The following is a 27,027-nucleotide window of genomic DNA, read 5'->3' as shown; positions in this document are numbered from 1 at the left end:
TTGTTACAATATGATGGGGTAATGTGTTTTACATGTGGCAAGGACATGAATTTTGGGAAACTAAAGGGTAGAATGTCATAGATTGGGTTGTGTCTCCCCCAAAAATCTGTCAACTTGGCTAGGCCATGTTGTATGACTGTTTACCATTTTGTCATCTGATGTGATTTTCCTATGTGTTGTAAATCCTACCTCTATGATGATAATGAGGCAGGATTACAGGCAGTTATGTTAATGAGGCAGGACTCAATCTACAAGATTAGGTTGTATCTTGAGTCAATCTCTTTTGAAATATAGAAGAGAGAAGGGAGCAGAGAGACATGGGTCCTCATACCACCAAGAAAGTAGTTCCAGGAGCAGAGTGTGTCCTTTGGACCTGGGATCCCCACATTAAGAAGCTCCTAGACCAGGTAAGACTGAGGACAAGGACCTTCCTCCACTGCTGAGAGAGACAGAAAGCCTTCTCCTGGAACTGACACCCTGAATTTGGACATCTAACCTACTAGACTGTAAGACAATAAACTTCTGTTTGTTGAAGGCATCCACTTGTGATATTTCTGTTATAGCAGCACTAGGTAACTAAGACCCAGACCTCACACCCATATACAAAATTAACTCAAAATGGATCAAAGACCTAAATATAAAATGTAAAATGATAAAGTTCATGGAAGAAAAAATAAGGACAACACTAAACCAAAAACCAAACTCATTGCCGTCAAGTTGATTCCAACTCATAGCAACCCTAGAGGACAGACCAGAACTGCTCCATAGAGTTTCCAAGGAGAACTCGGTGGATTTGAACTGCTGACCTTTTGGTTAGCAGCCATAGTTCTTATTCACTACACCACCAGGGTTTCCAGGGCCCACTAGGAGCCCCAAAGAGAACACAAACCATAACCAACAATGTACAAACACCAGAAGATAAACGAAATAACTGGGAGCTCTTAAAAATTAAACACTTATGCTCATCAAAAGACTTCACCAGAGAGAAAAAAGAGAACCTACAGACTGGGAATAAAATTTTTTTTTGGCTACAACATAACCAACAAGGGTCTAATCTCTAAAATCTACAGGTTATTTCAACATCTCAACAACAAAAAGACAAATAATCCAGCTAAAAAATAGGCAAAAGATATGAACAGACACTTCGACTTCATCAAAGAAGACATTCAGGTGGTTAACAGACACATGAGGAAAATGCTCTCGATCATCAGCCATTGTTGTTGTTGTTAGGTGCTGTCAAGTCGGTTCTAAATCATAGCTACCCTATGCACAACAGAATGAAACCCTGCCCAGTCCTGCGCCATCCTCACCATCATTGTTATGCTTGAGCCCACTGTTGCTGCCACTGTGTCAATCCATCTTATTGAGGGTCTTTCTCTTTTTTCGCTGACCCTCTAATTTACCAAACATGACATCCTTCTCCAGGGACTGGTTCCTCCTGATCACATGTCCAAAGTATGTGAGATGTAGTATCACCATCCTTGCTTCCAACGGTTGTACTTCTTCCCAGATAGATTTGTTTGTTCTTTCGGCAGTCCATGGCGTATTCAATATTCATCAACAACACCACAATTCAAAGGCATCAATTCTTTCTGAGTCTTCCTTATTTATCGTCCAGCTTTCACATGCATATGAGGCGACTGAAAACACCATGGCTTGAGTCAAGTACACCTTAGTTTTTAAGGTGACATCTTTGCATTAGCCATTAGAAAAATACAAATCAAAACTTCATTGAGATACTCGACATTACTGGCATGAACCAAAAAAAAAAAAAAAAGAAAACAGAAAATAACAAATGTCGGTGAGGTTGTGGGGAGATTGGAACACTTGTGCACTGCTGGTGGGAATGTAAAATGGTTCAACCACTATGGAAAATGATATGGTGCCTCCTTAAAAAGCGAGAAATAGAAATACCATATGAGCTAGCAATCCCACCCCTAGGAATATATCTTAGAGAAATAAGAGCTGTCACACAATTGGCATATGTACATCCATGTTCACTGCAGCATTTTTCATAATAGCAAAAAAGATGTAAACAACCTAAATGCCCATCAACAAATGAATGGATAAACAAATTATGATACATGCACACAATGGAATACTATGAAATGATAAAGAACAATGATGAATCTGTGAAACATCTCACAACATGGATGAATCTGGAGGACATTACGGACAGTGAAATAAATCAATCACAAAAGGACAAATATTGTATGAAACCACTATTATAAAAACCCAAGAAAAGGTTTCCACACAGGAAAAAAAAAAAAAAATCTTTGATGGTTACGAGGGAGGGGAAGGCTGGGGAAGGGAAGTCACTAACTAGATAGTAAAACCCAAAACGCCCGTTGCCGTCGAGTGGATTCTGATGGACAAGTGGTAACTCTGGTGAAGAGAAAGACAATACACGATAAAGGGAAGGTCGGCACAACTTGAACAAGGCAAAGTCATAGAAGCTTCCTAGACACAGCCAAACACCATGAGGGACCAAGTTACTGGGGCTCAGGGCTGGGGACCACGGTCTCAGGGGATACCTAGGCCAGTTGGCATAACATAGTTCATTAAAAAAAATATATTCCGCAGCCTACTTAGGTGAGCAGTGTCTGTGGTCTTAAAAGCTTGAACGCTGCCATCTAAGATACATCTATTGGTGCTATCCCTTTCAGAGGAAAGGAGAAAGAACAAAACCAAAGACACAAGGAAAACATTAGTCCAAAGGACTAACGGACCACGTGAACCACAGCCTCCACCAGCCTGAGCCCAGAAGAACTAGATGCTATCTGGCTACCACCACCAACTGCTCTGACAGGGATCACAATAGAAGGTCTCAGAGCTGGAGAAAAATGTAGAACACAATTCAAATTCATGAAAAAAGATCAGACTTACTGGTCTGACAGGGAATGGAGGAACCCCTGAGACTATGGCCCCTGGACACCCTGCTAACTCAGAACTGATGCCACTCCCGAAGTCAACCTTTAAGCCAAAGATGAGACAGGCCTATAAAACAAACAATAACACATATGAAGAACGTGCTTCTTAGTTCAATCAAGCAGAGAGACCAAATGGGCAACACCTGCCTAAAGCAAAGGCGAGAAGGCAGGAAGGGCAGGAAACCTGGACGAAGGGACACGGGAAACCTGGGGTGGAAAGGAAAAGGAGGGGAGAGCTGACACATTTTCCCGTAGAAAAGTTTTGAATGAAAAATTAATTTGCCCTATAAACTTTTAACTAACACGCACACCCACAATACACAGTGGCTACAATCATGGACTCGAACAACAACAAAAGGTCTCATATTGTGCAAAGAGGCTTGCTTTTCGTTTATTCTGGAACTCTCTAAAGTGGGTATCTGGAGATAAGAAAAGTTACACCAAAATGAGCAGGAATGGGAATAATTTCAGGAAATGAAGATACTTTTATTTAACACTGATTACATTGAAATACTGGAATCAGCTTTGGAAACCCAAGTGTGGCTACCAAACACCAGAGAGAGTTTGGGCCATTATTTTCAGGTGGCAGAATGTTAAGTCCTTCTGCCTGAGAAGGCTGGGTCTGACACGTAACTGCCTCCCCTACCAAAAACCGGCCTCCGTATCAGCCCCTGACAGATCCCATAGTGACGCCGACACAGCAGTGTGACAAGATTCGACCTGCCTGCTTATCTCTGCCATGTGCTGCTGTCTGCTTCCTGGGCACGATGGGGCAGCGCTGCCTGTGTGGCAGGTCTCGCCCCTTCCGGCATCTGCCCTGGTACAAAAAGGGCAATCAGAGGAACACGCGTTCCCCAGTTCATGTGGCAGGGACCGATAGCCTGGAACAATGGCCATCCCCAACCTGTTCACTGGGGTTTTGCTCTGAGATCAGCCAGTACACACTATTTAATTAGTCACCTAATTAGTGACAGGCCACACTGAAGGTTTCAGATGTCCTCAGACAAATGTAAAGATAAAAAGCCTAATTCAGCCGCCAGCACTCAGCTGGCTGCTGCCAACTGCACAGCTGTGCAGGGTCTTGCAGGGCGCTGGGCTGCCCGATAAAAGACCTTACAGCCACCGGGACACAGCGCAGCTCTTAAAGACACCCTATTATTTCCGAGCTATTCCTAGTTACTGTGATACACCCAGGTGGATGAGGTCCCAATGTCTAGTTAGAGAAGCTGAGACTTACTCCTCGGTTAGATTATCTGGTTGGTTTTGTGGATATGGGGGACAGTGCCTGCCGGGGTCTCGAGGCACCTGCCAGCACTCTGAGTGTGAGTGCATTTCCCTCGTCCCAAGGGGGTCACCCAATGCAACCTGGGGCTGCTTTTAGCCGCCACCATGCCACGGTTCATTTAGGCATTTTTCTAGTGCCATTACAGGCTCTCCCAGAGATTTTTTATATCAGAAATTAATTTAGAAAGGATTTTAAAATACTGGATTAAAAGGAAATGCCCCATAATCAGAAGTTAATAATATCATATGCAGAAGCATAGAGACACAACTGCTGAAACAGAAGAAGATGGTAACTGCTTCAGCGCAGCGAGTCCATGCCCTAGAGACAGCAAGGACGTGCTCCTCCTGCCTCGTTCGGGAAAGCTGTTCGGGACACGGCCGGGCCATGGAGAGAACCTGCTTCCCTAACAAGCTCCCAGAGAGCCTGATGCTGCTCGTCCATGGACCATGCCTTGAGCAACATGGAAAAACATAAAGTAAGGTCAAAGGCCTGGTTCCCGCCCTTTTCTTGATACAGCATTTCCAAATTTGTTTTTAAAAATGACTTTGGAGTCTCTGTGGAGAATCTGAAATATTACAAGTATTTCCTCTGGAGAGTTTGGTAGGGCTACGCTTGGCACACATAAAAAAAAGTAACTGGTAAAATATGACTTTCTAAGCTCTGCGGGGAGTCCCTGGGTGGTGCAAAGGGTTAAGCACTCGACAACTAGCTGAAAGGCTGGTGGTTCAAACCAACTCAGAGGTGGCTTCTGGAAGGTCACACCTTGGAAACCCTGTGGAGCAGTTCTACTCTGCACGTGTGGGGTTGCCATGAGTCTAAATCAACTCGACGGCAACTAACGACAACAACCACCAGCTTTGTAGTGAGATCTTCTGCCATCTGAAAGGGGCTGTCAGACACTGTTGAAAAGCTCTCCTTCAGGAAACAGTTTCCTCCACGGAGGATATAAGCCACTTCTGGGCGGGGCTGTTACTCCACTAGTGGGGAGTTCCCTTCTGGCCTCTTACAGGGTTGGGGAATCCCTAGGCGGATGGCCCTTAGTGCTGGGGAAACTGGGGATGGCCTGAGATGACCCTCCCTCAGCATGGATTGGGGACAAGTGACCGGCCTGCCTGGCCACGTCACTGGCTGGCAGCAGAGGTGGACCTGCAGTTGAGGCCCCGTTTTTCCTGCTTTTCTCTGCGGTTGGGTTTTAAAGAAGTTTCACTAAAAGAAGTACTGACCAGGATAAAATATATATAACACTCTCACTGCTCAAATCAAGGACTCTGTCCCAAAGAGCCAAGGCAGCTAAATGAACACAGCCCACCAGTCGTGACAACCGTAATTTTAAAATAATTCAGGTCTACCACTTAACTTCCTTGGGCATCATGAAGAAACATGCACATTCACAGTAAAATGTTTTACCATCTGCCTTCCCCCTATAATCCACTGCCCTCTCTGCATCATAAAATATGCCATTGTTTTTCTGTCCACACCTACCCCTACTACTGCCCCTGCTGTCCTTTCCCTGCTCAGTCCTGGGGTGGGGGGCAAGTGATGGGGCAAGAAGGCCAGGACCCTTATGGGTCAGAGCCCATGGGTGTGGGGTGAGAGCAGGCTCCCTCCTTGTGTCTCCTTAGAGCTGCTTCAGCTTGACTTCTCAGAAGACAGAGGCATAAGGCTTGGCGGGGAGGGAAAACATTAGCTGAACCTCACCCCTGCCTTTACCCCCAGCTGCCCTGTAGCCCGCCCTCTCGTCAGCCACTCTGAGGTCTCAGGGAAGGTGACAGAGGCTGCAGGGAGCTAGAGCTGCAACAGGGGAGCAGCTGCCTGGACCCGGAGGACAGGGAACATTGCAAGGGATGCTGGTGTGTGTCCCCAAGAAAATCCTGTCACACAGGTCACCAGGCACTGGAAGTCTGGGAGGTTTTGGCCCTGAGAGGACAAGCAGAAGATGCAGTGATGACCCACAAGGCTGAGAGCCAAAAGAAGGTATGTCTGCACAGTGGTCAGTTTGAACAAGCAGCAGTTGAGGACCAGATATAATGCTGCACTGGAAAAAACCCAAAATCAGACACTCTTCCCTGAAAAACCCCTGCTCACCTGGACCTTGCATTCTAGTGCTTAGTTGGCAACTTTGGGCAAATCATGTCACTGCCCCCAGTTGCACCTTAGTGCTTGGCGACAGAAGGATAGAATATCTGAATACGCGGAGGCTGCTGTGGCGTCCTTTGATGGGAGACCAAATGCACTTTGTGATGTTTTGCATATAAATCATGTAAGAACAAAGAGTTGTGTCTGTTGTGTCACAAGATGACAGGATTGTTAGATTTTCTAGAAAAAAGGTTACTATGCTGGGCCTCAAATGGATTTTCCAGATACTGCATTTCCCCTGCTGAGTCTGATGATACAGCGAGAGAGCACAGGAGGCTGCTTTTCCTAAAGCTTGCCCCCAAAATGTGGACTGAATTCTTATTGGTGGTCAGTGTTTGGTGAAAACTGTATTTCGTCAATTTCATTCAAGCTCAAATCATTTTATAAAATTTAGTTCATATGGCATTTAAACTTGTAAATCATGTAGTGGGTTACTATGGTGATGGCTAATTTAAAATAATTAGAGAAAATAATGAGAAAACTATTTCCTCTCTTAAGGATTAGAAGTCTGTAGACTGAGATGTCCATTTTTAGTCTACAGAATCTGTGTTACAATGATAGAGAATTATGAGTACTTTAAAATGCTTTAAAAACACCTGATTGAGGAATTTAATCGACCAAGTACTTATATCAAAATTTATACTTGCCTTTATTAAATCTGAGCCCTGGTGACACAGTGGTTAAGAGCTACAGCTGCTAACCAAAAGGTTGGCAGTTCAAATCCATCAGCCGCTCCTTGGAAACTCTACGGGCAGATCTACTCCGTCCTATAGGGTTGCTATGAATTGACCAAACGGTCTTTAAAACAAAGATGAGAATGTAAGGCAGCAGGGAAACTAGATTAATGGAAATGGAACAACCAGAATGGAAATAATGAGAAGGTTCAAGCATTGTGAAGAATGTAACAAATGTCACTGAAAAATTTGTATAGGAATTGTTAAATGGGAACCTAAACTGCTGTGTAAACCTTCACCAAAAACACAATAAAATATTATTTAAAAAAAATTATTTGAAAAAGAGAGAGAAAATTGAGTCTGAGAGAAGTGATGCAACGTGTCCAGAGTTCCAGGTCTGACCAATGGTGATACCAGGCCATGGACCCAAGTTCTTGGACTCTAACCTAGGGCTCTTTCAGTCAAAGATGTGCTAGAATTCAAAGAGCAAGATGGAAAATAGAGAGGGGAAGTTGGGAACCCTGGGGAATCGCCTATCAGGAAGATGGGCTCTGAAAGGACGCCTGAGTTAGTGCTTTAAAGATAATGGGAAACAGCATCAAAAGGGAGACTCGGGCCTCAGGCTCCTCTGTAGGGTTTGCCCTGCTCACTGGTACTTAAAATGCAGGGGTCGGGGAGGGGGCAGGAGTGGGAAAAAGGTCCTGGCGTATGTGTCATTTTTAAAAAGTCTATTTGCATAAAATCAAAACTAATTCCAAATCTGCTGATTACATGGCGCACTTGTTAAAACACAGATTCCCAGCGCCCTTCCCCGCTCCCGGTGTTTCTGATACTGTATGTCTAGAGCAGGGCCTGGAAATCCACAGCTTTAACAAATGCTCAGGTGATTCTTATAATCTGACTAGTAAGAGAAAGACTAGTATAGAAGAGGAGTTGGCAAACTTTTTCTGGAAAGGGATAGATAGTACATACCTTAGGCTTGGCAGACTACATGATCTCTGGTGCAGCTACTCAGCTTCACCATCGTAGCATAAAAATAGCCATAGATAATGCATAAATAAGTGAACATGGCTGTGCCCTGATAAAACTTTATTTACAAAACAGGAGGCAAGCCAGATTTGGCTTAGGGTCTGTAGTGTGCCAACTTCTAGTCTAGAATATTCCATTAATACATTAATCCACATAGGTAAGGTGTGTGGGGGTGGCAAACAAACTCAAGTCTTTTCTCTTGAGGGGTCATCTTCAGGTGTAGGAAGAGAAGGGTCCCTTTTTCCTTCTAATGGAAAGTAAAAACAACTCACCAAAATACCAACGTCTCTAGGAAGGAAATTCCAACAGTAGATGCACCAACCACAACGATCTTGGCATTGACAGTTATTTTAGGTTCCAACATTAGTTTTCTGTTTGTGTGGTTCAATGCAAAATTCAACTGGAAAAAAAAATACAAAGAGAAAGGGGGACATAAGGAAATGTAGCTGAGTCCGAACCCCCAAAACTGGCAAATATATGGAATTATTTAACCAGCACATTGTCGAGAAATCAAACCTAATAATGCCCATGCACAGCCATGGTGAAAAGCATGGGAAGGTATTTCTAAGAAATTAATATAAGAATGTGAGAATATATGTAGGCTGGTTCCTGTCAAAATTCTCAGTTTAGACTGAGTTTTATCTTTGTCCTGACAGACTTTTCATAAAGAATGAGGCCCTTAATGATTACAGATGATAGGATAATAACCCTACAGGAAGACAGACAAATTGCTTCCCGATAATCTGTAATTTCATGAAAGGTGCCAAGTCTTCCCTTCTATCCAAGGTTTCCCTGAAATCTTCAGCAACAATTAGACTATAATAGTTGGGTCCTTGAAGACAAGTACTATCTCTTATTGAATTCTTCATCCTTTACATCAAATGTTATGCATAGTAGGTACTCAGTAATTTTCAGAATAACAAACATTTATTGAATGACAGAGAAAGCGTGTTAAATGATATTGGAAGTTCAATCAGTCAGATACTCCAGGGCCACTGAGGATGCTTAGAACCACAGAAAGTAACTGGGTCATTACTTTAATGCCTATATTTGCAAAAATTACCTGGGTTGATAGTTTATTTGATTCATTCTCCTACGGAGGTTGCAGTGGGAGCATTAAACGCACACAAAGAAAAATTTTACAAAGAGGTGGTGGGGTATTCTTGAAAGAATATTAAACTTTGCATGAGAAGACATTGGTTCTATTCTTTATTCATTAATTCAACATATTTTCATTGAATGCTTACTATGTGTTTGGACAATATCAACAATGACAGCTGACTTCTCATCAGAAACAACAGAGGCCAGAAGTCAGTTGACTGGCATCCTTGCTGATGCACCCCTCTCAGTTAAATTCTCATTACGTCAGCAAAAACTCATCCTGTGTCAGAGATCTCCAAATTATACTAGGCCAAACCTATTTTTCATTTTCTTAAAATTCTGAGATACCAGGAGTTGGGATTCCAGTGGGCTAAAGGTAAAGTTTTATATAAAGCTGAATTCCCACACCACGTGGGTTTTTATACTTTCTATTTCCAGTGCCTTAGGTGGCATGGGTATGGCCACACTTTTTGTCATTCACAGGTCCCTGTCTTTAGCCTAGTCTATCAACACAAAGAGAAAAATGTCTTGAGTCAAAGAATGCATTAACAGAAATTTAAAAGAAAGTTCGGAGAACTTAGAATCTCTCCAAATTAACATTTCTGGTGCCTCTCCAGCACCTGTTCTACCCATACTCCCACCTTTAATGTGACATAGCATGGACTTTGGAAGAGATTCAGCCCACCCCCATCTTCAAGAGGGAACTCTGATTGATTTAACCAAGTTACAAAATCCCACCCTCTTTGCTCAATGAATGGCCCAGGACAGACGTATAACCTAAGTTGGCCTAATCAGAGTGAGGCCTAGACTTTTGCATAATGGCTGGAGAAGGGAAATCTTTTCTCCTGGATGAAATGGGTTGTAGATATAATGCCTGAAATACAGCCTTCATGCCACCGAGACATATATGGGATGAAGCTCCAAGAGAATGACAGAGAAAATAGAGCAGGGATTCCATCCAAACTTTACCTGACGTTCATGCTACCTCTGGGCTCCTCAATTATATAAATTACAATAGTGCTATGTAACAAACCTCCCCTAAGCTCATCGACTTAAAACAATATTGTCATTTATTCTTTTTCATGCAACTCTAGGCCAGCTGAAAGGAGGTCGATGTAGTCTGGATCCAAGCTGCCTCTTCTACATCTGCCTCACATATCGCCCACCTTTTCTGCCCACCAAACCAGCTGGGCCATGACAACATGAAGAAGTACAGGAAGAGTAAATAAAAATAAGCAATACTTCTTAAGCCTGGGCTCATAACATTGACCAAAGCAAGTCATGTGGTCAGGCCCATCATCTCTAAGGTGGGGAAGTATACTCACCTCTAGTGGGAGTACCTCAAAATCACACAGTAAAGGGCACAAACCCAAAGAGGGACAGAAACCTGGAAAGAATGATGCAGCCAACCTCAGTCTCTGGATTGTTTAGGCCAGTATGTTTCTTTTATATGCAATCGAAAGGCATAATAGATATACCCTCGAGGTAAAAAAGTATATGTTCTTCAAATGTCAGCTCTGATCTATTCTGTGAAAACTTTTTAGGACAGGTGAATGAGGACTGCTTCAAGAAAATGAGTTTATACTGGTGCATGTGGGTGTTGCCAGGTGCTATGCTCTAATTAATTTCCAAGGCAAGCAAGCTGACCGCAAATTTGGTCCTGCCAGCCTCAGGTTTGGTGGTTTAGAGTAAGGCAGGTAGAAAGCACCTACAGTCATGTGCTGCATAACGTCCATTCGGGCAAAGTCTGACCGCATATATGTCCGTGGTTCCATAAGGTTATAGTAGAGTTCAGAAATCCTGATCAGAGAAAGGGATGTAGTGGACGTAACTGGATGCAACAAACAGCTTCCCGCACGCAACACATGTATCTCATGTCTCTTGTATGCAAAGCAATTGTGCTGCCAGGTGTATAATGGTACAGTACATAAATACATATATGGCCTATAATACATATGTCTTGATAGTCATAATAAATACCTATGTTACTGGTTATGTATGGACTGTACCATACTTTCTATCATCCCCAGATTATAAACGTCTGACTTACGTAAAACCTGTAGTTACAAACAAACCCTCATAAAGCATATTATATTAAAAATTCAAGGTACATACAATGGTTTGTAATAAGAAACAGGCACTAATTTGCAGTGTACATCAAAACATTATTATTACTGTGTATTATGTTAAAGATATTTTAGTGTATCTTAAAGTGTTTCTTTAATGTTTTTTATGCATAGAAAGGCACACTATATACTATATACTAAGACAAACGTTTGACTAACTGATGTTAGATATAAGCTGTACCTAACTGTTCCAACTTATTACAAATTCAACTTAAAGACAGACTTAGAAATGGAACTCATTCGTAATCCGGGGACTGCCTTATATAACATGATGTTTGTACAACGTCCAAATCACATAACGTCCCATTTCACAGAACATATTGTGGGTGTTAAGTGACGCATGACTGTATGTTGGTATGATGGCATCTAATCGCAGGTCTAATTAACAGATTTGAAATGCACGCATCTTAACGGGGTCAGAACCCAAGACTCTTTCCCTAAGGAGGTGTGTATGCTCAGACATTATTTTCTGCTCTCCAGGAGTGTATGCTAACATTAAAACATGGGCTGTAATAAAATTCCCTGGTACAGAATTATATCCTATTTATGAAACAGCTCCTGTATCAATGATACAAAGCCAGCCCGGGAACAGAACAGAATGGCTTTTGTTCCTCACACAATAGCTTTAACACCAACAGCTGCTAAGCCTCAGAAATCACCTTTCTAACCACTAAATACACGAAGTGCCCTTGGAGCGTGAAGAGTTAGGTGTACTGATCAGTACCAGGGATGGTGGGTGTCTCAGGAGAGTGATCACACGGCACAGTGATTCAGAGTAAACCCAATTTTGAGCCTAGGTTTTAATTAAAAACATATTCATCATTAGGTATGATTAAGTCTTCTGACCTGAAAAATAGCATAATTTTATTTTATTAGGACAGATGGCTTTAAATACCTTCACAAAAAAGTCTTTCTAGGCTGGAAATCTCTTTCATTGATGACTATATATGAAGACTATTTTCTGCTGCTTTACAAAGGGTTTATTTTGCTCGTAAGCAGAAAGGGCTAGCCATTTTTCTACAAAAGCAGAATATTTCCTTTCTTTTTGTTCCTTCAAACTATAGGTTTCCATGGAGAGAAAAGCAGGTAAGGAAGACTCTCTGAGTCAAGCCCATGTTTTCCTCTTCTTGGCTTGAACATCTACCAAAAAAATATCCTATACACTGGAAATCCTGATTTTGATCAGGTTTCCTCAATAGCAAGGCAGAAATTAAAGCCATAGTCTCTTCAATCACCTCACATGCATGTGAAAGCTGGACAATGAAAAAGAAAGAACTGATTCATTTAAATTGTGGTGTTGGTGAAGAATATTGAATATACTGTGGACTACCAGAAGAATAAACAGATCAGTTCTATAAGAAATACAACCAGAATGCTTCTTGGAAGTGAGGGTGGCCAGACTTCAGCACGCTGACTTTAGACAGGTCATCAGGAAAGACCAATCAATCACTAGAAAAGAACATCATGGTTGGTAAAGTAGATGGTCAGCAAAAATGAGAAAAACCCTCAATGAGATGAATTGACACGGTGGCTGCAACAACGGGCTCAAACCTACCAAAGCTTGTGAGGATGGCACAGGATCAGGCAGCGTTCTGTTCTGTTACACAGACGGTCGTCGCGTGTTGGAGCTGACACTAACAGCAAAAAATATGGACTCGTATTTTATATATAGAAGTTGAATGTGCCTTGTAATAATAAATTACTTCAAGTATAGAACATAGAGGACTCTGTAGGCTAGTTACCTAAATACTGTACCAGTGATGATATGGGTGGAAAATCAGATTCTTACCTTCTATATCCTTTCAAGACTTTTCTGACTCTATTTTTCTAATAAAGCTATGTTAGCATTTTAGGCAAAGGGATGATTTTAAATGTACACATCAACGTGTACTCCAGCAAAAAGGAACAGGCCATATGTCATGGTGTATAAGATGAACTTTTGAGCCTAAAAAAAATGTTCCTTAAAATTGACGTTGACTCTCGTAATGAGTTTAAAATACAAACCTTGAATTCCTCCCCTGAGATAGGAAAGGAAAGAATGCTAATACGGGATAGCTCTGTTACGAAGCTCTGGAGCTGAGCTTGGTGGGGAGGGAGGGCTGAAGGATGTGGAGGGGAACAGGCAATAAAGGTCAGATGGGAAGTGAAAGGGGATGAGCCAAGAAAACAGGGACTAGAAATGAGGTGGTGTTTTAACCTATTTATCTGTGAACTTCTGAAACAGAAGCCATTGTACCTGTGAGTCACTGAGTCATTGGAGGAGTTTTCATTGTTTTTAGTAATTTATTTGGTTTGTCCCCCTTTCCAACTAGGCTTTTAGTTCCTTGGGGTCAGGAACCAAGTCTTTGCTTTTTGAGGTGTTTTTTGTCTTGTATATTGTTTTATCTGAACAATTCCTGCCACGTGTTTTTGGATGTTTGATAAATGCTTAAAGAATAGATTCTTTAACTTTGCATTTTACGAGTGTTTTGAAAAGGGTGTTGACACATTTCTACTGATTCAAAATAATTGCAATTGATCCTTTTTCAGTTGCTTAAATGGATGATTTAGATATAAGCTGGGCTACGTAGGATTACTTTGGCTTTTTAAATAAAAATATTGGTGACCCACATACTCAGTTGGGTTTATGTCATGACTCATACACATTTATCAAGAGACCGTAATACATAGTTTTCAGTTTTATGCATATGTTTGTCAACTGTGCTGTGTGCACAAAAATCTGGTCCAAATGTAACATTATCTGTTACGCATACACCTGAATTCTGTGCTCCCACATATGGTTTAGCTTCTCTTCTGCACTTAGAATGAGTGGGAATGACTACAACATATTACTGAAATTCAATTTCAGAAGTAGAACCAAAATCAGAAATTACTAAGACTAGAAAACAATCAAAATAAATACAAGTAATCCTAAATAATAAATGCAAGGTTTGCAACCAAATGGAACTTGTTAATGTCTAAGGTGAGGTTTTTCTAACGACACCATTTCTTTTGGAGGGGGATGGGGCGTGGAACCTTAAGGATCATCAAAAAAAAAAAAAAAGTTGTAAAGTTGATTTTGACTCATAGCGACCCTGTACGACAAAGTAGAGCTGCCCCGTAGGGTTTCCAAGGCTGTGATCTTTATGGAGGCAGGCTGTCACATCCTTTTCCTGAGAAACGGCTGGTGGGCTTGAACCACTGACCTTCTGGTTAGCAGCCAAGCACTTAACGAATGAGCCACCAGGGTTCCTCCAGAGGTCATTAGATGGCATCATTAGCCTGGTGGCAAGGTGTGGGCTTGTCTTCTTAATTCTGCTACCTGTTGAAATTCTGGGCTTCTTTTCCTTAAATATTAGTTTCCTCAGGTATAAAATGGAAGTAAATTACACAAACCTCTGCCATCCTCAGCAGGCAAACATAGGAGTTATTCATTAAAAAAAAATGTCTACAAATACTTTGAGCTTTTCTGGCAAAGATGTTACACAAGGTAAAATTGCCCTTCCTCTTTCCCATCTGCAATATGAAAGGCAAATCTTTGAAGAACATGTTTTAAAAGGCCAAAACACTGAGCTCACTTTTCAGCTCCACACCCAAGGATACATATTTTTTCTTACAAAAACCTTCCAAAGACTTCAAAGGGAGCTCTGTCCATGCTAGGAAATGGAAGATGGAGAGATTTAAACCCATTACGAATAACATTTCTGAAATCCTTAATAAGCCCACTTTTGCTTTAGAAATGTAATTTTTTCTTATGCTTTTCCCTTCTCTCTTTTTTTTCTTTGAGACACCCTCTGTTTACCCAATTTGATCAAAACAAATGATGACAGATTGACAATGCTATAAATATTAGCGTCAGCTTCAAAGTTCATGACTTGACCTCTTTGGGGCAAAGCATTGTAATATTTACCAAATATATAATGGGTAGGGAGGTAGACACTTAAAAAAGAACCCATCAGTTGGAAATTTTTTCCACAGATACAAAATGCAATTTCAAAAAGTGCTTCTACTAAAATTACCAAAAGAGTTCAAAAATAATGATGTGAGCGCCAACACCAGTGCCCTGGCAGAGCACAGGAAGTCTACTGAAAAGATGCTGTGGTTTTGAGGTTTGCTATATGAAGGATGCCCTTTACTTTCCTCCCGGTTCAGGGGAAGGTAGTTCCCAGACACTTTCTGTAACTCCAGCATCTCAGAAAAATCCAAACTGTCTGCCTACAGTATCTGCTGAGAGTGATAATCCTTCAAGGACTTGCTGTGGCTTGCTTCCTCACTCAGCACTGGAGACCTCATAACAAGGGGGCACAGTGGTTATACTGCACCGTGGCATTCCCACCATTGCACCAGGCATGCACAAGCCACTCACTGAATGTTCGCTAAGAGAGTGAAGCACTAATTTTGTCTCCACAAAATTATGAGTAAAAAAAAAAAAAACCCCTAAAGAATTATTACTTTAAGAAACTATCAGGCTTTTAATTCCTTTGTATCTTTCACATTATCCCAGGCAAACAGTGGGAACTTAATAGGTTCTTGTGGCATTCTTCCACACAGATTTAACCTTAACTGAAGAAAAAGTGTTCCTGTATCAGTTTAGCTTTGGGTTTGGCTGCATAAACATAAAACCATAAACACAAGTAGCTTAAACTGGATGGACGATAATTTCTCTCTTATGCAAAAGAAATCTGGAGCTGTGTAGTCTGGGGATGCAGGGGAAGTTTCATGAATTCATCAAAGACCCAGGCTTCTTTGACATGTCCAACTCCCCATTCTAGTGCATGGCTTCCATCCTCAAGGGTGGTCCAGGGTGGCTGTTGGAGACCCAGACATCATGTCCTCATTCCAACAACTGCTGCTTCCATTTCAGTGGCCAAATGCAAGGAAGGCTGTCAAACGTATTCCTTTAGCTGGGTGCATTGCTGCTTCAAATGAAGTCAAGGTCCCATTACTAAGGCCAAAGAAAGGAATGGATATTGGGCGGGGGGGCAACTAGCAGCCTCTGCTGTAGCTCCTTAAAAAAAAAAAAAAATTTTTTTTAAGCCTCTATAATTCAATGAGTACATTTCTTTAACCTGCATTTTTCTTATATGTCTCTTATGAACACCAGTTGTCCCAGTACCTCCTACACCCATACACTCCATCTGGTTATTACCATTATTTGCACAGTCTTTAAGAAGTTAAAATGATTGCCACCCTATGACATTCACTTGCAACCATTCTTATATATTAGAAAAAGTGTTCTGGAAGTTGAGTTCAGTGAATTTCATCAATTTTAGGGCCCACATTTTTTCACACTTTAACATCTCTGAAATTAGCCTACAGTCAATGGCATCTTGATGCAGTCGGCCAGGCAGCAGTGATGTATTTGCCCTCACCTGTGCATGGGAGACTTGGCCACGGCTGTTCACATTGTCGTCACTTTAAGAGAGTTATGCGCATCCTATGGACAACGTGTGGTGAGTTTAACTGATGCTGACAATGTCTTCAAAAGGATTACAGCATGGTCAGCATTGAAATGAACACTTATCGTATACCCATAAAGGCCTGGAAACCAAGCAGCAGGGTGCAAATTCAATATCAGTGAAGCAAATATTAGTCATGGGAGGCATGACTGCAATTCCATATTTTCCTGCAATGTGGCAATCGAGTGCTTCACACGAGCTGACAAAGGACAGCACATACCCACAAGCAGAGGAAGCCCTGTTACATTCTGTTACAGAGACACACGCAAAAGTTTTTCTTTTATCACACAGCAAGCAACGCAACTGAAGGGAACATAAACTGCCTCCACTCTCTGAATAGATGAAGGAAATTTCAAAGCAGTGAGGCTGATACGACTGATGTCTATGCTGTTCAGGGTTCCTATGAAGACACTGCGTCGCAGTTTAGTTGCCACATCTGTTCTTAATGGGACATAAAATGAGGGAAAAGCCAGAGCGCAGTAAATCCACGGTTTACACGATTGCATGGGGAATGGTTTACAGAATCAGCATCTGATTTCCACGGTTCTAAACGCACAGATCACTAACTAGGGTGCTACACAGGTATCTCCAGAAAGTTCACTGACCCCACATCTACCTGCCCAATCATTCTCAACTTCTACGTTCCCCTGAAAGAACCACTTGTGATGGAATAAAATGAGGCATGGCCTCAAAGGTTTTGGAAACATTCCAATTCAAAGTGATGGAAGGGATTCTTCCAGTTTGTAAGCTGAAATGGCGGCATTTTCATACAGGTATCAAAGAGCAAAAACTGTCCTCTATGCATCAAGTATAAAGTGTATATATAAACACATTTGTGATATGAAATGTGATCATGAATGTCTTAAAATGCAGGTAAATAAATCAGAGAAATATATGAATAAATCTGTAATAAATTTTATTCTTTTGAGTTTGCTTTTTAAATGAAGAAAGTTGTATTGTTGGTTGTTTTCCCTTAAAAAAAAAAAAAAAGAGGAAGGTTTAGGGAGGTGTGGGGTATAATTTATCTGCACACTATCTACTTAAGGAAAGAGAGCTTCAGACCACCCTTCTCTTCCCATTTCATATCATAAAGGGTGGGAAATGTGGGTTATAGTTGCTATGTATCCACAGGCTTTAAAGTATTTTCATTTGATATCCCGGAAGTAGACTGGAATCTGCCTGATTCCTATAGGAGCACCTTAAGAGTATACATCAAAGAGTTACCATGCCACAGAGTCATTTCCCCGGCTAGACAAGCAACTACAGAAGAAAATGTGTGGGTGAAATAGTACTCTTGCAACAAAGCTGGGCTAACTTGTCAGTGGAGAAGGCAGTAGGACGTGTGGAATGATCCTGAGGTAGCCTATTCAGTATCCTGATGCCCGTAATTCTACCATCAAAACTTTACATTCAATCATTTCAATTCAACAAATACATGTTGAGGATCTACCAACACCAAGCACTGACCTAAACGCTGGGTATGAATGAAGCATAGTCTCTGCCTTTAAGGAATTCTCATTAAGTCAGGAGACAGACATAAACAAATAAAATGCAGTGCATTATGATAAGGGCAGTATATCAGATAGCTATAACAAACCACCTCAAAATTTAGTGGATTAAAAGGACAAGTATTCATTTAGCTCACGATTCTGTGGGTTGGCAATTGAGGCTGTGCTCAGCTGGGCAGTTCTTCTGGTCTCAGCTGAGGTCTGGTTGATTAGGATGGTAGGGGAAGTCAGGAAAGGCTTCATGGAGAAAATTACAGCTGAGCTGAATTTACAGGGATAAATGGGAACTTTCTAGGTAGATAAGGGAGAGAACGGCTTTCTGGATGGGAGGAAAAAGCAGGTGGAAGGGTCTGGAAGGGTAACACATCTCACTGAAGTACAGACCAGTCTCTGTAGATATGGATTTTCAGATGATATCCTGAGAGCAAACTTTGAAAGGCAAAGACAGAATGGTCCTGCACAGGCAATATGGGAAGCAGATACAGAAGGGAATACCAGGGGAGGAGCAGGGATCAGGAGGAATGCTGGGAGAGGAAGCTGATGACCAACTGTGCCCACTTCACCATCTTCCATCAGGCCAATATTACTTAGTATATCTTTGGGCACAGAATAAGATGAGAACATTGAATTCTCCCAGAAATAAGCTGTTTGCTCAGCTCAGATAGGTGGCTATTTGTTCTCCTCGTCCTGGCCTCTGGTTGATGAGAACCGTGGAAGAGGAGAGCTCATTTTCCTGAGAACTTTTGTCCAAGTGAGCGCTGTCTCATAGACACAACTTTTCACTCTTGCTGTCTTCTCACCATTTCTTCGTTTTTGCTCCTGAATATTTTAATTGTCCCCTTACATGTCCCATAAGTGAGCTAACACAAGGGAGTGTTTGTATAATTTCTAAACTGCTCCTTCATGCACACTTTTAGTCTTTCAATGAGATGCATTGCTTGTGTTGACACCCAATTATATCTCTGATTTCCTTTGAAGGAATTAAGCATATCTCTTTCATCTCAAGGTAAACACTGGTTTGTATTCTCTTTCACATGACTCTAAAATTCTGCACGCCAAAAGGCTCACTCGGCTTTTGTAAAACAATGTGCAATGATTGTTGTGAAAGAAGAAGCCTTTCTGAAAATTCCTATGGAGTTTTCTAAGGCTAAAAACAAAGTTCAAAGGAATTTGGTGAGGATAAATGGAGTAGCCGACTGGTTCAAGTAAAGGGCTTGGAGAAAGTAATAAAACAAGTCCAGCTTCTTTTTACATTGAAATGAAAAGAGAGCTTGGTAGGGAGTTAAGCAGAAACCTCAACAGGAAGGAAGCTGAAATACAATAAATGGGAGTGGCCACTTAACAAAAGTAGAGATACATGTTAATAAAACATGTGAGGCCAATTTCAGTAATTTAGAGAGTTCCCATGGGGCTGGGGACAATAAAGGTCTTGGTCCTACTGTTCATTCTTGAGAAAAGAAGGGTCCGTTGCATGAAAGAAATTGGTATTGAAAATTTCCACTTCTTCCTTCTCAATCTTTGAAGCAATTCCTGTCGGTTTTGACAGCACTTTTAGAAGCCACTAATTCCATGCTCTCAACGGAAACTTTTCCAAAATAGTAACAAACAAGAAACCAAACCTGTTGCCATCAAGTCTTTTCCAACTCATAGCAACCCTGTAGTACAGAGTAGAAGTGCCCCGCAGGGTTTCCAAGGAGTGGCTGGTGGATTCAAACTGCCGACATTTTGGTTAGCAGCTGAGCTCTGAACCACTACACCACCAGGGTTCCTCCAAAACAGCAAGTATTTAAAATACCTGAAGTTGTGAAAAACAACAAACACAATAGCCACAACAACACTGCTGTAGTTAGCCAACACAAATGGCCTTGCTCCGCCTGGAAGGACTGAAAGGGGGTGGCTTGCTGTTCACGAGGTCACCCTGTCTGATGGCAGCTGTTGCTCTCAGCGTGTCTGGGATTACAAATTCACAATCAGGCAAGAGGCTCTGGAAAAACAAAATGTTCCCTTTTGTTCACTCTGGATATTTTCAGACACAAACTATTTGCAAAAAATCCCCTAGAATTCCTTTTAACAGGATGGAAGGGAATAACCGAGCATATTGTACTGTCATTAACACCTGTACGCCACTGACATCAAGCTTCGCTGTGAGGATAGGTCACCGTGCTTTTAATTTCTCACATGCACGTCAGAGGTAAACAGTCCCAGGGCTTGTGTTAATGACACCATCTGGTGCCTCCCATAACTGTGTAACGTTCAGCTTCCAAACAAGATGTAATGGCAGCAACCCACGAAACTCACTGACATTTACAGTAAGGAAATTTATTATCAGTCGTCAGTTTGGAATAAATGTGTTTGCATGACTGCTGGGGCTATAAAATCGTCACCTTTACCAGGCAAGCGAAGGTGCAATAAATAATGGATTTTAAGCCATGCATGTACTACCAAATCATTAAACATTTACCACACAAGCACAACACCATCTTAAGCAACAGCTACCACTTAAAAAATTAATGCCGCTTTTGAGGGTTAAATGAAAACCATTTAGACCAAGCCTTAATGATTTTTAATACGATTTAGTATGGAATGCAAGGTGTTTTTTTTTTTTTTTTTTAGTGGAATATGATTTATATGTAAATCGCTCAGTTAGAGTAATTTTCTCCTGAGAAGCAATCACTCTATTTTGTTAAAGAAATACTCAAAAATATAAACTCAAAGTGTTCTTGAAATCACTGTTAAAGCCTTTTGAAAACTATAAATGGTAAAAGAAAGGTTCTTTAGGGATCAAATGGCATTCTTCCCTTTCAAATCCTTAATGGATTAGTCAGTTATAGTTGCAATTAAACAATTTTAACTTTGGAATAAGGAAACAAGTAAATATAAAGTCAAAACCAACCAAATCCCTCGAGGGATCTTGCCACATTTATCTCCATTATTTATTTCTTTAAAATAATCTCCCCACAGCCTGCCCAGTACTTTTCTCCTGCAGACTTGTTCTATGGGTAGCCATCGCTTTAAGAAAAGAACACATGGAAATAACAATTCAAAAGACAGACAGATTGAGGGTTACCCAGAACCCAGTGCCGTGGAGTCAATTCTGACTCATAGCGACCCTATAGGACAGAGTAGAACTGCCCCGTAGTTTCCAAGGAGCACCTGGCAGATTGAGGGTTGGTACGGTTAAACGCTCAGCAACTAAGGGAAAGTTTGGAGGTTCGAACCTACCAGCTGCTCTGTGGGAGAAAGATGTGACAGTCTGCTTCTGTAAAGATTTACAGCCTTGGAAACCCTAGGGGAAGTTCTACTCTGTCCTATAGGCTCACTATGAGTCGAACTGACTTGAAGGCAATGGGTTTGGGGTTTGGGATTGGCGTTGTGGAGGATTTAACAAAGAATACCATTTGATTCATAGGAACAAAGAGAAACCTAGGTGGGAACTGGTTATTTACTTTCTGCTGGACATGGGAAATAAAGGCAGGGAACCCGGGGCTGCCCTTACAGGAGCCTCGAACCTCCTCAGCAGGTGAGTCAGCAGGTAGAGCGTGGACTGAGACCCAGGATCTAGAGGCTGTGTTTGAGGAAGCAGTGAGGAGGCCAGATTTTTACAACAAAACAGCACAGCATGAGGAAACACAGTGAGCCCTATGTTTAATGAGGGGTATTAAAAACATCGTTCCAGACAGAAGTCAGAAATGACTCAATTAGAGATTTCCATCTCAGTTTGTGAGCAAGGCTTAGTTCCTTGGCGAGAGCTGTTTTGAAAGCCTCTATTTTTTTTTTTTTTTTATATAGTGTTAAGGGCCTGCCACACCATGAGAATTTCCCTCTCCTTCAACTCACCCCCTCCCCTCACACACCCCTTAAACAGGCAGGAGGTGAGCGCACTCTGGAGGGCAGCGTCTCCACTGGGGAGGAGGGAGGACAGCTGCACACAGCGTCAGGAGGCCGAGAAGTCAGCCTGACCCTTAGAGAACTTGAGTTAGGGGCCCACGGACGTGCAGGAGGTGGGAAGGGCGTCATAGGAATGAAGGGAGCTGCATGGCCTCAGGCTGCTGGCTCCAAGTCACAGAGGGAGAGCCCCCCATTCCTACCTCGGTGCTGGGGGAGGCACCCCGTGTGTGTAAGTGGGCCAGCGCCCACCTGTGTGCCGACAAGTTCTCCGTTACACTACTCCAGAAACTAACTTTAGTGGGATTATTCACAAGTTAAACCAATCTCTCAGAATTGCTGGACTATTATGAAGTAACAGGTATTGCCAAGCCTTGATGTTAAAACAAACGCATCAAGTAAGAGAATATTTCTAACGCAGTTTCTCCATCAAATGTCCTATGAAAGGGATACACACTCGCCCTGAAATGACTATCGGGGCTCTCCCAGAGACAGAGAATCGATGAATAACACCAAGAAAGTCCTGCACGATCCTCTCAAAGCCATGCAGGTGCCCACAGGAAGAATTCAGTAATGGCTTGGTCTCTGTGTGTGTGTGCCTGTGCGTGTGAGAGAGACAGAGAGCGAGAGGGCAAGCACGCAAGGCAGAAACAACTCTCCTGAAGGGTGCAATATAACCCAACAGCCTGAGAGCAACTGCGAAATGCAAAAAAAAAAGTCAACAATGAAGGGAGAGAAACAAACAGTGGTTCACCAGATGCATGTCACTTTTAGTCTTCAGTTTTTCTTGTTAATTATATCACTATTCTTTCCTTATATAGATAATTACATAATTACATGAAACAGATGGGTGACAGAATGCACCCAGATGGTGAAGACCTAAACAGGTTTACACATTGCTTATTCCTGAGCATATTACAAAGAATTATTTAATAATACATAGATTTCTACACTCCACACATCTGTCAAGTAGAGCCTTCAAAACAGCGGTTATTTTGTCATCTTCTCCTGAACAAACGCAACGTCCTCCCCAGGAATTCCTGGGAAGCCAACTGCCATCGAGGCAAAAATGTCTAACTTTTTCCAACATTTTGTTGCCTAAAATTCTAAACTCTTCTCTGAGTTCACAGTTGTTGTTTTTCATAGAAACTGTAACTGTAAGAGGAGTTACTACAACACGTGTCTCTAGTTACGCTTTGAGCAAGCTGTGGAAGGTAAAAACAGAAAAGGTTTGTTTTAAGAACATAAATCAAAGTGTCGTAATTGCACCTGATGGGCTTCTTGCATGAAATTCTTTTAAAATAATTGTGCAGTAAGAATGAGGAGAATCAATGCGTGTCTGCTCAGCATACGTGAGGTGTGCCTGCGTGAGGGGCCGGCTCTCACACACGGGCCGGGGAAGCCCACAAACAGGTTCAAGCTCTGAAGGAAGAAGCAAAGTCAGCGCCTTCCTCCCCACCCTGCACCACCCTCTGCCCATCAAATTAGGCCTCCGCTGGTTTGCTTCTTGGCAGCACTTTCCAGCCTCTGGTGCCGTGCACACCTGTCCATTTACTGTCTCCCCCACCAACGGAGTCCCTGGTGGTACAGATGGTTTACACGCTCAGCTGCTAACCAAAAGGCTGTAGGCTCCTGTTCACCCAGAGGCACCTCCGAAGAAAGTCCTGGCCATCTACTTCCAAAACCTCAGCCACTGACAACCCCGGGAGCACAGTTCTGCTCTGACAGACGTGCAGTCACCTGGAGTCAGAGTCGCCTTGATGGCAGCGACTGCCCTCTTCCCCCCCACACCAGAATGTAGGCCCCAGGACAGCACGCCTCTGGTCACTCATGGCATCCCTGCTGTCAAGACAAGGGCCTGGCACGTGGCCAGCACACAGTTAACCCTGACTGAGCGTGTCCTAGCTAGTGACGCCGTGCAGTCCTGGAGGTCAGCCACAGCAGGCCCTGGGGCAGAGGAGCCTGTCTGCACAGGCAGGGGGTGATGGGTGCCTGCACTTCCTGAGGGCAGACGGGAAACAAAAAATGGCAAAGGCTTCCCTTTCACCTGAAAGGCGGGTCCAAACCACCATGGGTATCAGAGTTGTGGACAAAAAGCAGAACACCTGAGAAAACACTCTGGTGAGTGGAGAAGCAGGCTGGTGGGGGCGGTGGCGGGGTTACCAATCCACCTAGCTTTGGGGAGGAACGCCTGGCTCTTGGGAGGGTCTGGCCAGAGGAGCCCAGGGTGTGTGACAGATCGCCAGAGTCAGGCTGTCACCTCCCACCGCCCTCTGATGGTGGGTAGAATTGCTCAGAATGGGAACACTACTCCAAGGTCATGGATGGTGTGTGTGTGTGAGAGAGAGAGACGGAGAGAGAGCAACTGGTTACTCAGGGCCTGGAGATTCCCTGGAAGGAGGTGCTACACACCGCGCCCCTGCCTGCTCTCTTCCTACATCCTCCAGGTAGAAGGTTAGAGCCACTTTAGCACCTCAGTTGTGAGGATCTTCACCTTTGCCAATGGGAGGGGTGACAGGGCAGGTAACTGGGACAGAGAAGCCCGGCTACTCCTTCCCACTCATATTCCATGCCTCTTCACGCTTAAGGGAATGCCAGGCCTCCGCAGGCTGCCCTGAGTGGGACCAAGGGCTCTTGGGCACCAGGCAGCATCTTCCAGAGCAAGCAACTCTGAGAGCAGAGCAAGGGGGAGAGCTGTGAGTTCTGGGAGAGGCCTTGATGGGCACAGTTAGCCCCTCTGACAATGGGGACCAAAAGCCAGGAGTGGGCCAGGCAGGCCAGCTGGGAGTGGGGTTCTGTGCCATCACCCAAACTCTTCAGCCTCCAGCATCTTCCCTTTCCTTTGGGGTGAATCTCTGTCTGTCTGTCGGCTCTCTTCATTACATGATAAGAGTGGTGAGCTGTTAGAAGTCACATGGCCTGGGGGGCCACTAGCTGTGATTCTACCAACATAGAGGGACCAAAGACCCAGCGTGTGGGGAGCAAGGCTGTGCATTAAACCAATTAAACAATTCAGAATGGTTTTCACTGCCTGAAAATTCTGTGGGACACTCGGACCATTGCTGTGACCTGCTCACTGCAACTTGTGACAGATGGAGCTAAGCTTGATTTCTTAAATCACTGATCAACTCTGGTTCCATGGAGGCGCCACAGGGAGGGTTGGTGAGCAGTGGTGAAATGGGCGTGGTGTGGCCAGAGGAGCTGCACTCTAGTGCCCTTCAGGGCTGCCCAACTTGCCCGCTGGAAGTATGGCTCCTTTGGTGAAATGTACCAACCACCATAAACACTGTGATTACAGCGACTACCATGGCGATTACTTCAGTACACTGAATTAATGTACCAACCACCATAAACACCATGATTACAGCGACTACCATGGCGATTACTTCAGTACACTGAATTATACTGAACACACACACAACCTGGAACATGACACCATGATTACAGCGACTACCATGGCGATTACTTCAGTACACTGAATTGTACTGAACACACACCCAACCTGGAACATGACTGAACAGCAGATGGGGCAGGAGGAATGGTGTAGTCTGTCAGTTAGTTTTACTACCATAGGTTTCAACCGACTGAATGACTCATGTCTGCTGGGGCCATAACTGAGTCATGTTTGATATTGCAAACAAGCAGCAATTAAAAAACCTTTATGGTTCCCACACGATTTCCATACCTCATTTTTGTTCCTGTTTTAAGTCATCCTTTTTGTTTCCTTCTAGCTTATTAAGTTTGTTACTATGGAGATGATGACATCAGTAATCTTGACTAAGCTTAATGATCTTGAGGTAACATTCAGGGAAAAGGTTTGTATACTTACTTAAGGTATTTCAGTCCTAAGGAGCAGCAGCAGCTTGGGGGCTGTGGGGTGTGGGCTTTGAGCTGCTCCTGTGACAGGGACACACCATGAGGGAAGCTTGCTCCCTCTGCAAGTCAGCATGGCAGCCCAGACTGGGAAAGACACCTCTCCAGGTAAGAAGTCACTTCATTTTTCAAGACCCATTGAATACTTTGTCCCCGATGAACACAAATTCCATTTTCCCTCTAGATTTGGTGAGTGTATACAAAATGGTAATAACCAAACTCAGAGTGCTTAATGAAAATTACTAAATTGTTGAAGATTTTAACTCTCCTGAGCACAATCTGAGTGTAAAACCTCTCTTGCTCATTGGCTGTTTTTCCTCATCTTTCATACCTTCTTCTAAAATCATATCCTATTTGCTATTATGCACAAAGTACGACACTACAGTTTTTAGCAAAAAGATCTGTAAGTTACACTTGCGATACTTCACAAAATGTGCATCTGTCGACTTAAGATCACACTGTGATGAAGAGAGTCATGTTTTCATCATTTCTCCATGGGCCAGAGGGAGCTGACAGCCCCGTGAGGGCCACCGTGCTCTGCAGCCCACATGTCTACTACCGTCATCCTCGTAGGGGCTACTATATTTACACGACCAGACGTAGTTCATTCCTGCTAAGTCCTTACGGCTCGTGACCCTTCCCTATGCTTCAGGCAGCAGCCAGGGGACATTAGGCCTTCAGACAGGAGGCCACAGGAAACGAGTCGGTTCTCAGATTTTCCGTTTCAAAGCAGATGACAGGTTGTGAGAAAATTTTTGAGTCTCAAAAGCTTGGTTTCTGAGTACCAAAAGTCAGAGCGGATGCTTCAAATGGCATATTTCATAAGAACACATGGTGATAGAAGAGTCAGTTGTCCCAAAGATGGAAGAAGGAGGAAAGTCAGAAGAAAACAAGAGAGAAAAATGCCAGTATGGTTCCCTCCTCTCTGGTTAGGGCCATAAAAGTGGAGAATGTAAGAGTAGAAGGGACTTGTGCCTCCTGGGAACAGCCCTGGGTACCTGGTCTTGGGAAGAGTAGAGTGAGATGGCCGAGTGCGGTATCA

At 43.0% G+C, this 27,027-nt stretch overlaps 1 protein-coding gene across 3 annotated transcripts in view; it reads right to left on the bottom strand.

Annotated features, from left to right (window-relative positions):
* The window catches only part of CFAP61 (cilia and flagella associated protein 61), a 419,682-nt gene that overhangs the window by 195,557 nt on the left and 197,098 nt on the right, over positions 1–27,027 (bottom strand). For all 3 annotated transcript variants that reach the window (XM_049868785.1, XM_049868786.1, XM_049868787.1), the window contains one exon: positions 8,327–8,454. In XM_049868785.1, coding sequence (XP_049724742.1) covers positions 8,327–8,454 — 128 coding nt within the window. The remainder of the gene's footprint in view (positions 1–8,326; positions 8,455–27,027) is intronic.

Source organism: Elephas maximus, chromosome 25, assembly GCF_024166365.1.
Source record: "Elephas maximus indicus isolate mEleMax1 chromosome 25, mEleMax1 primary haplotype, whole genome shotgun sequence".
NCBI classification, from domain to species: domain Eukaryota; kingdom Metazoa; phylum Chordata; class Mammalia; order Proboscidea; family Elephantidae; genus Elephas; species Elephas maximus.
This window is presented reverse-complemented; position numbering and strand designations above follow the sequence as displayed.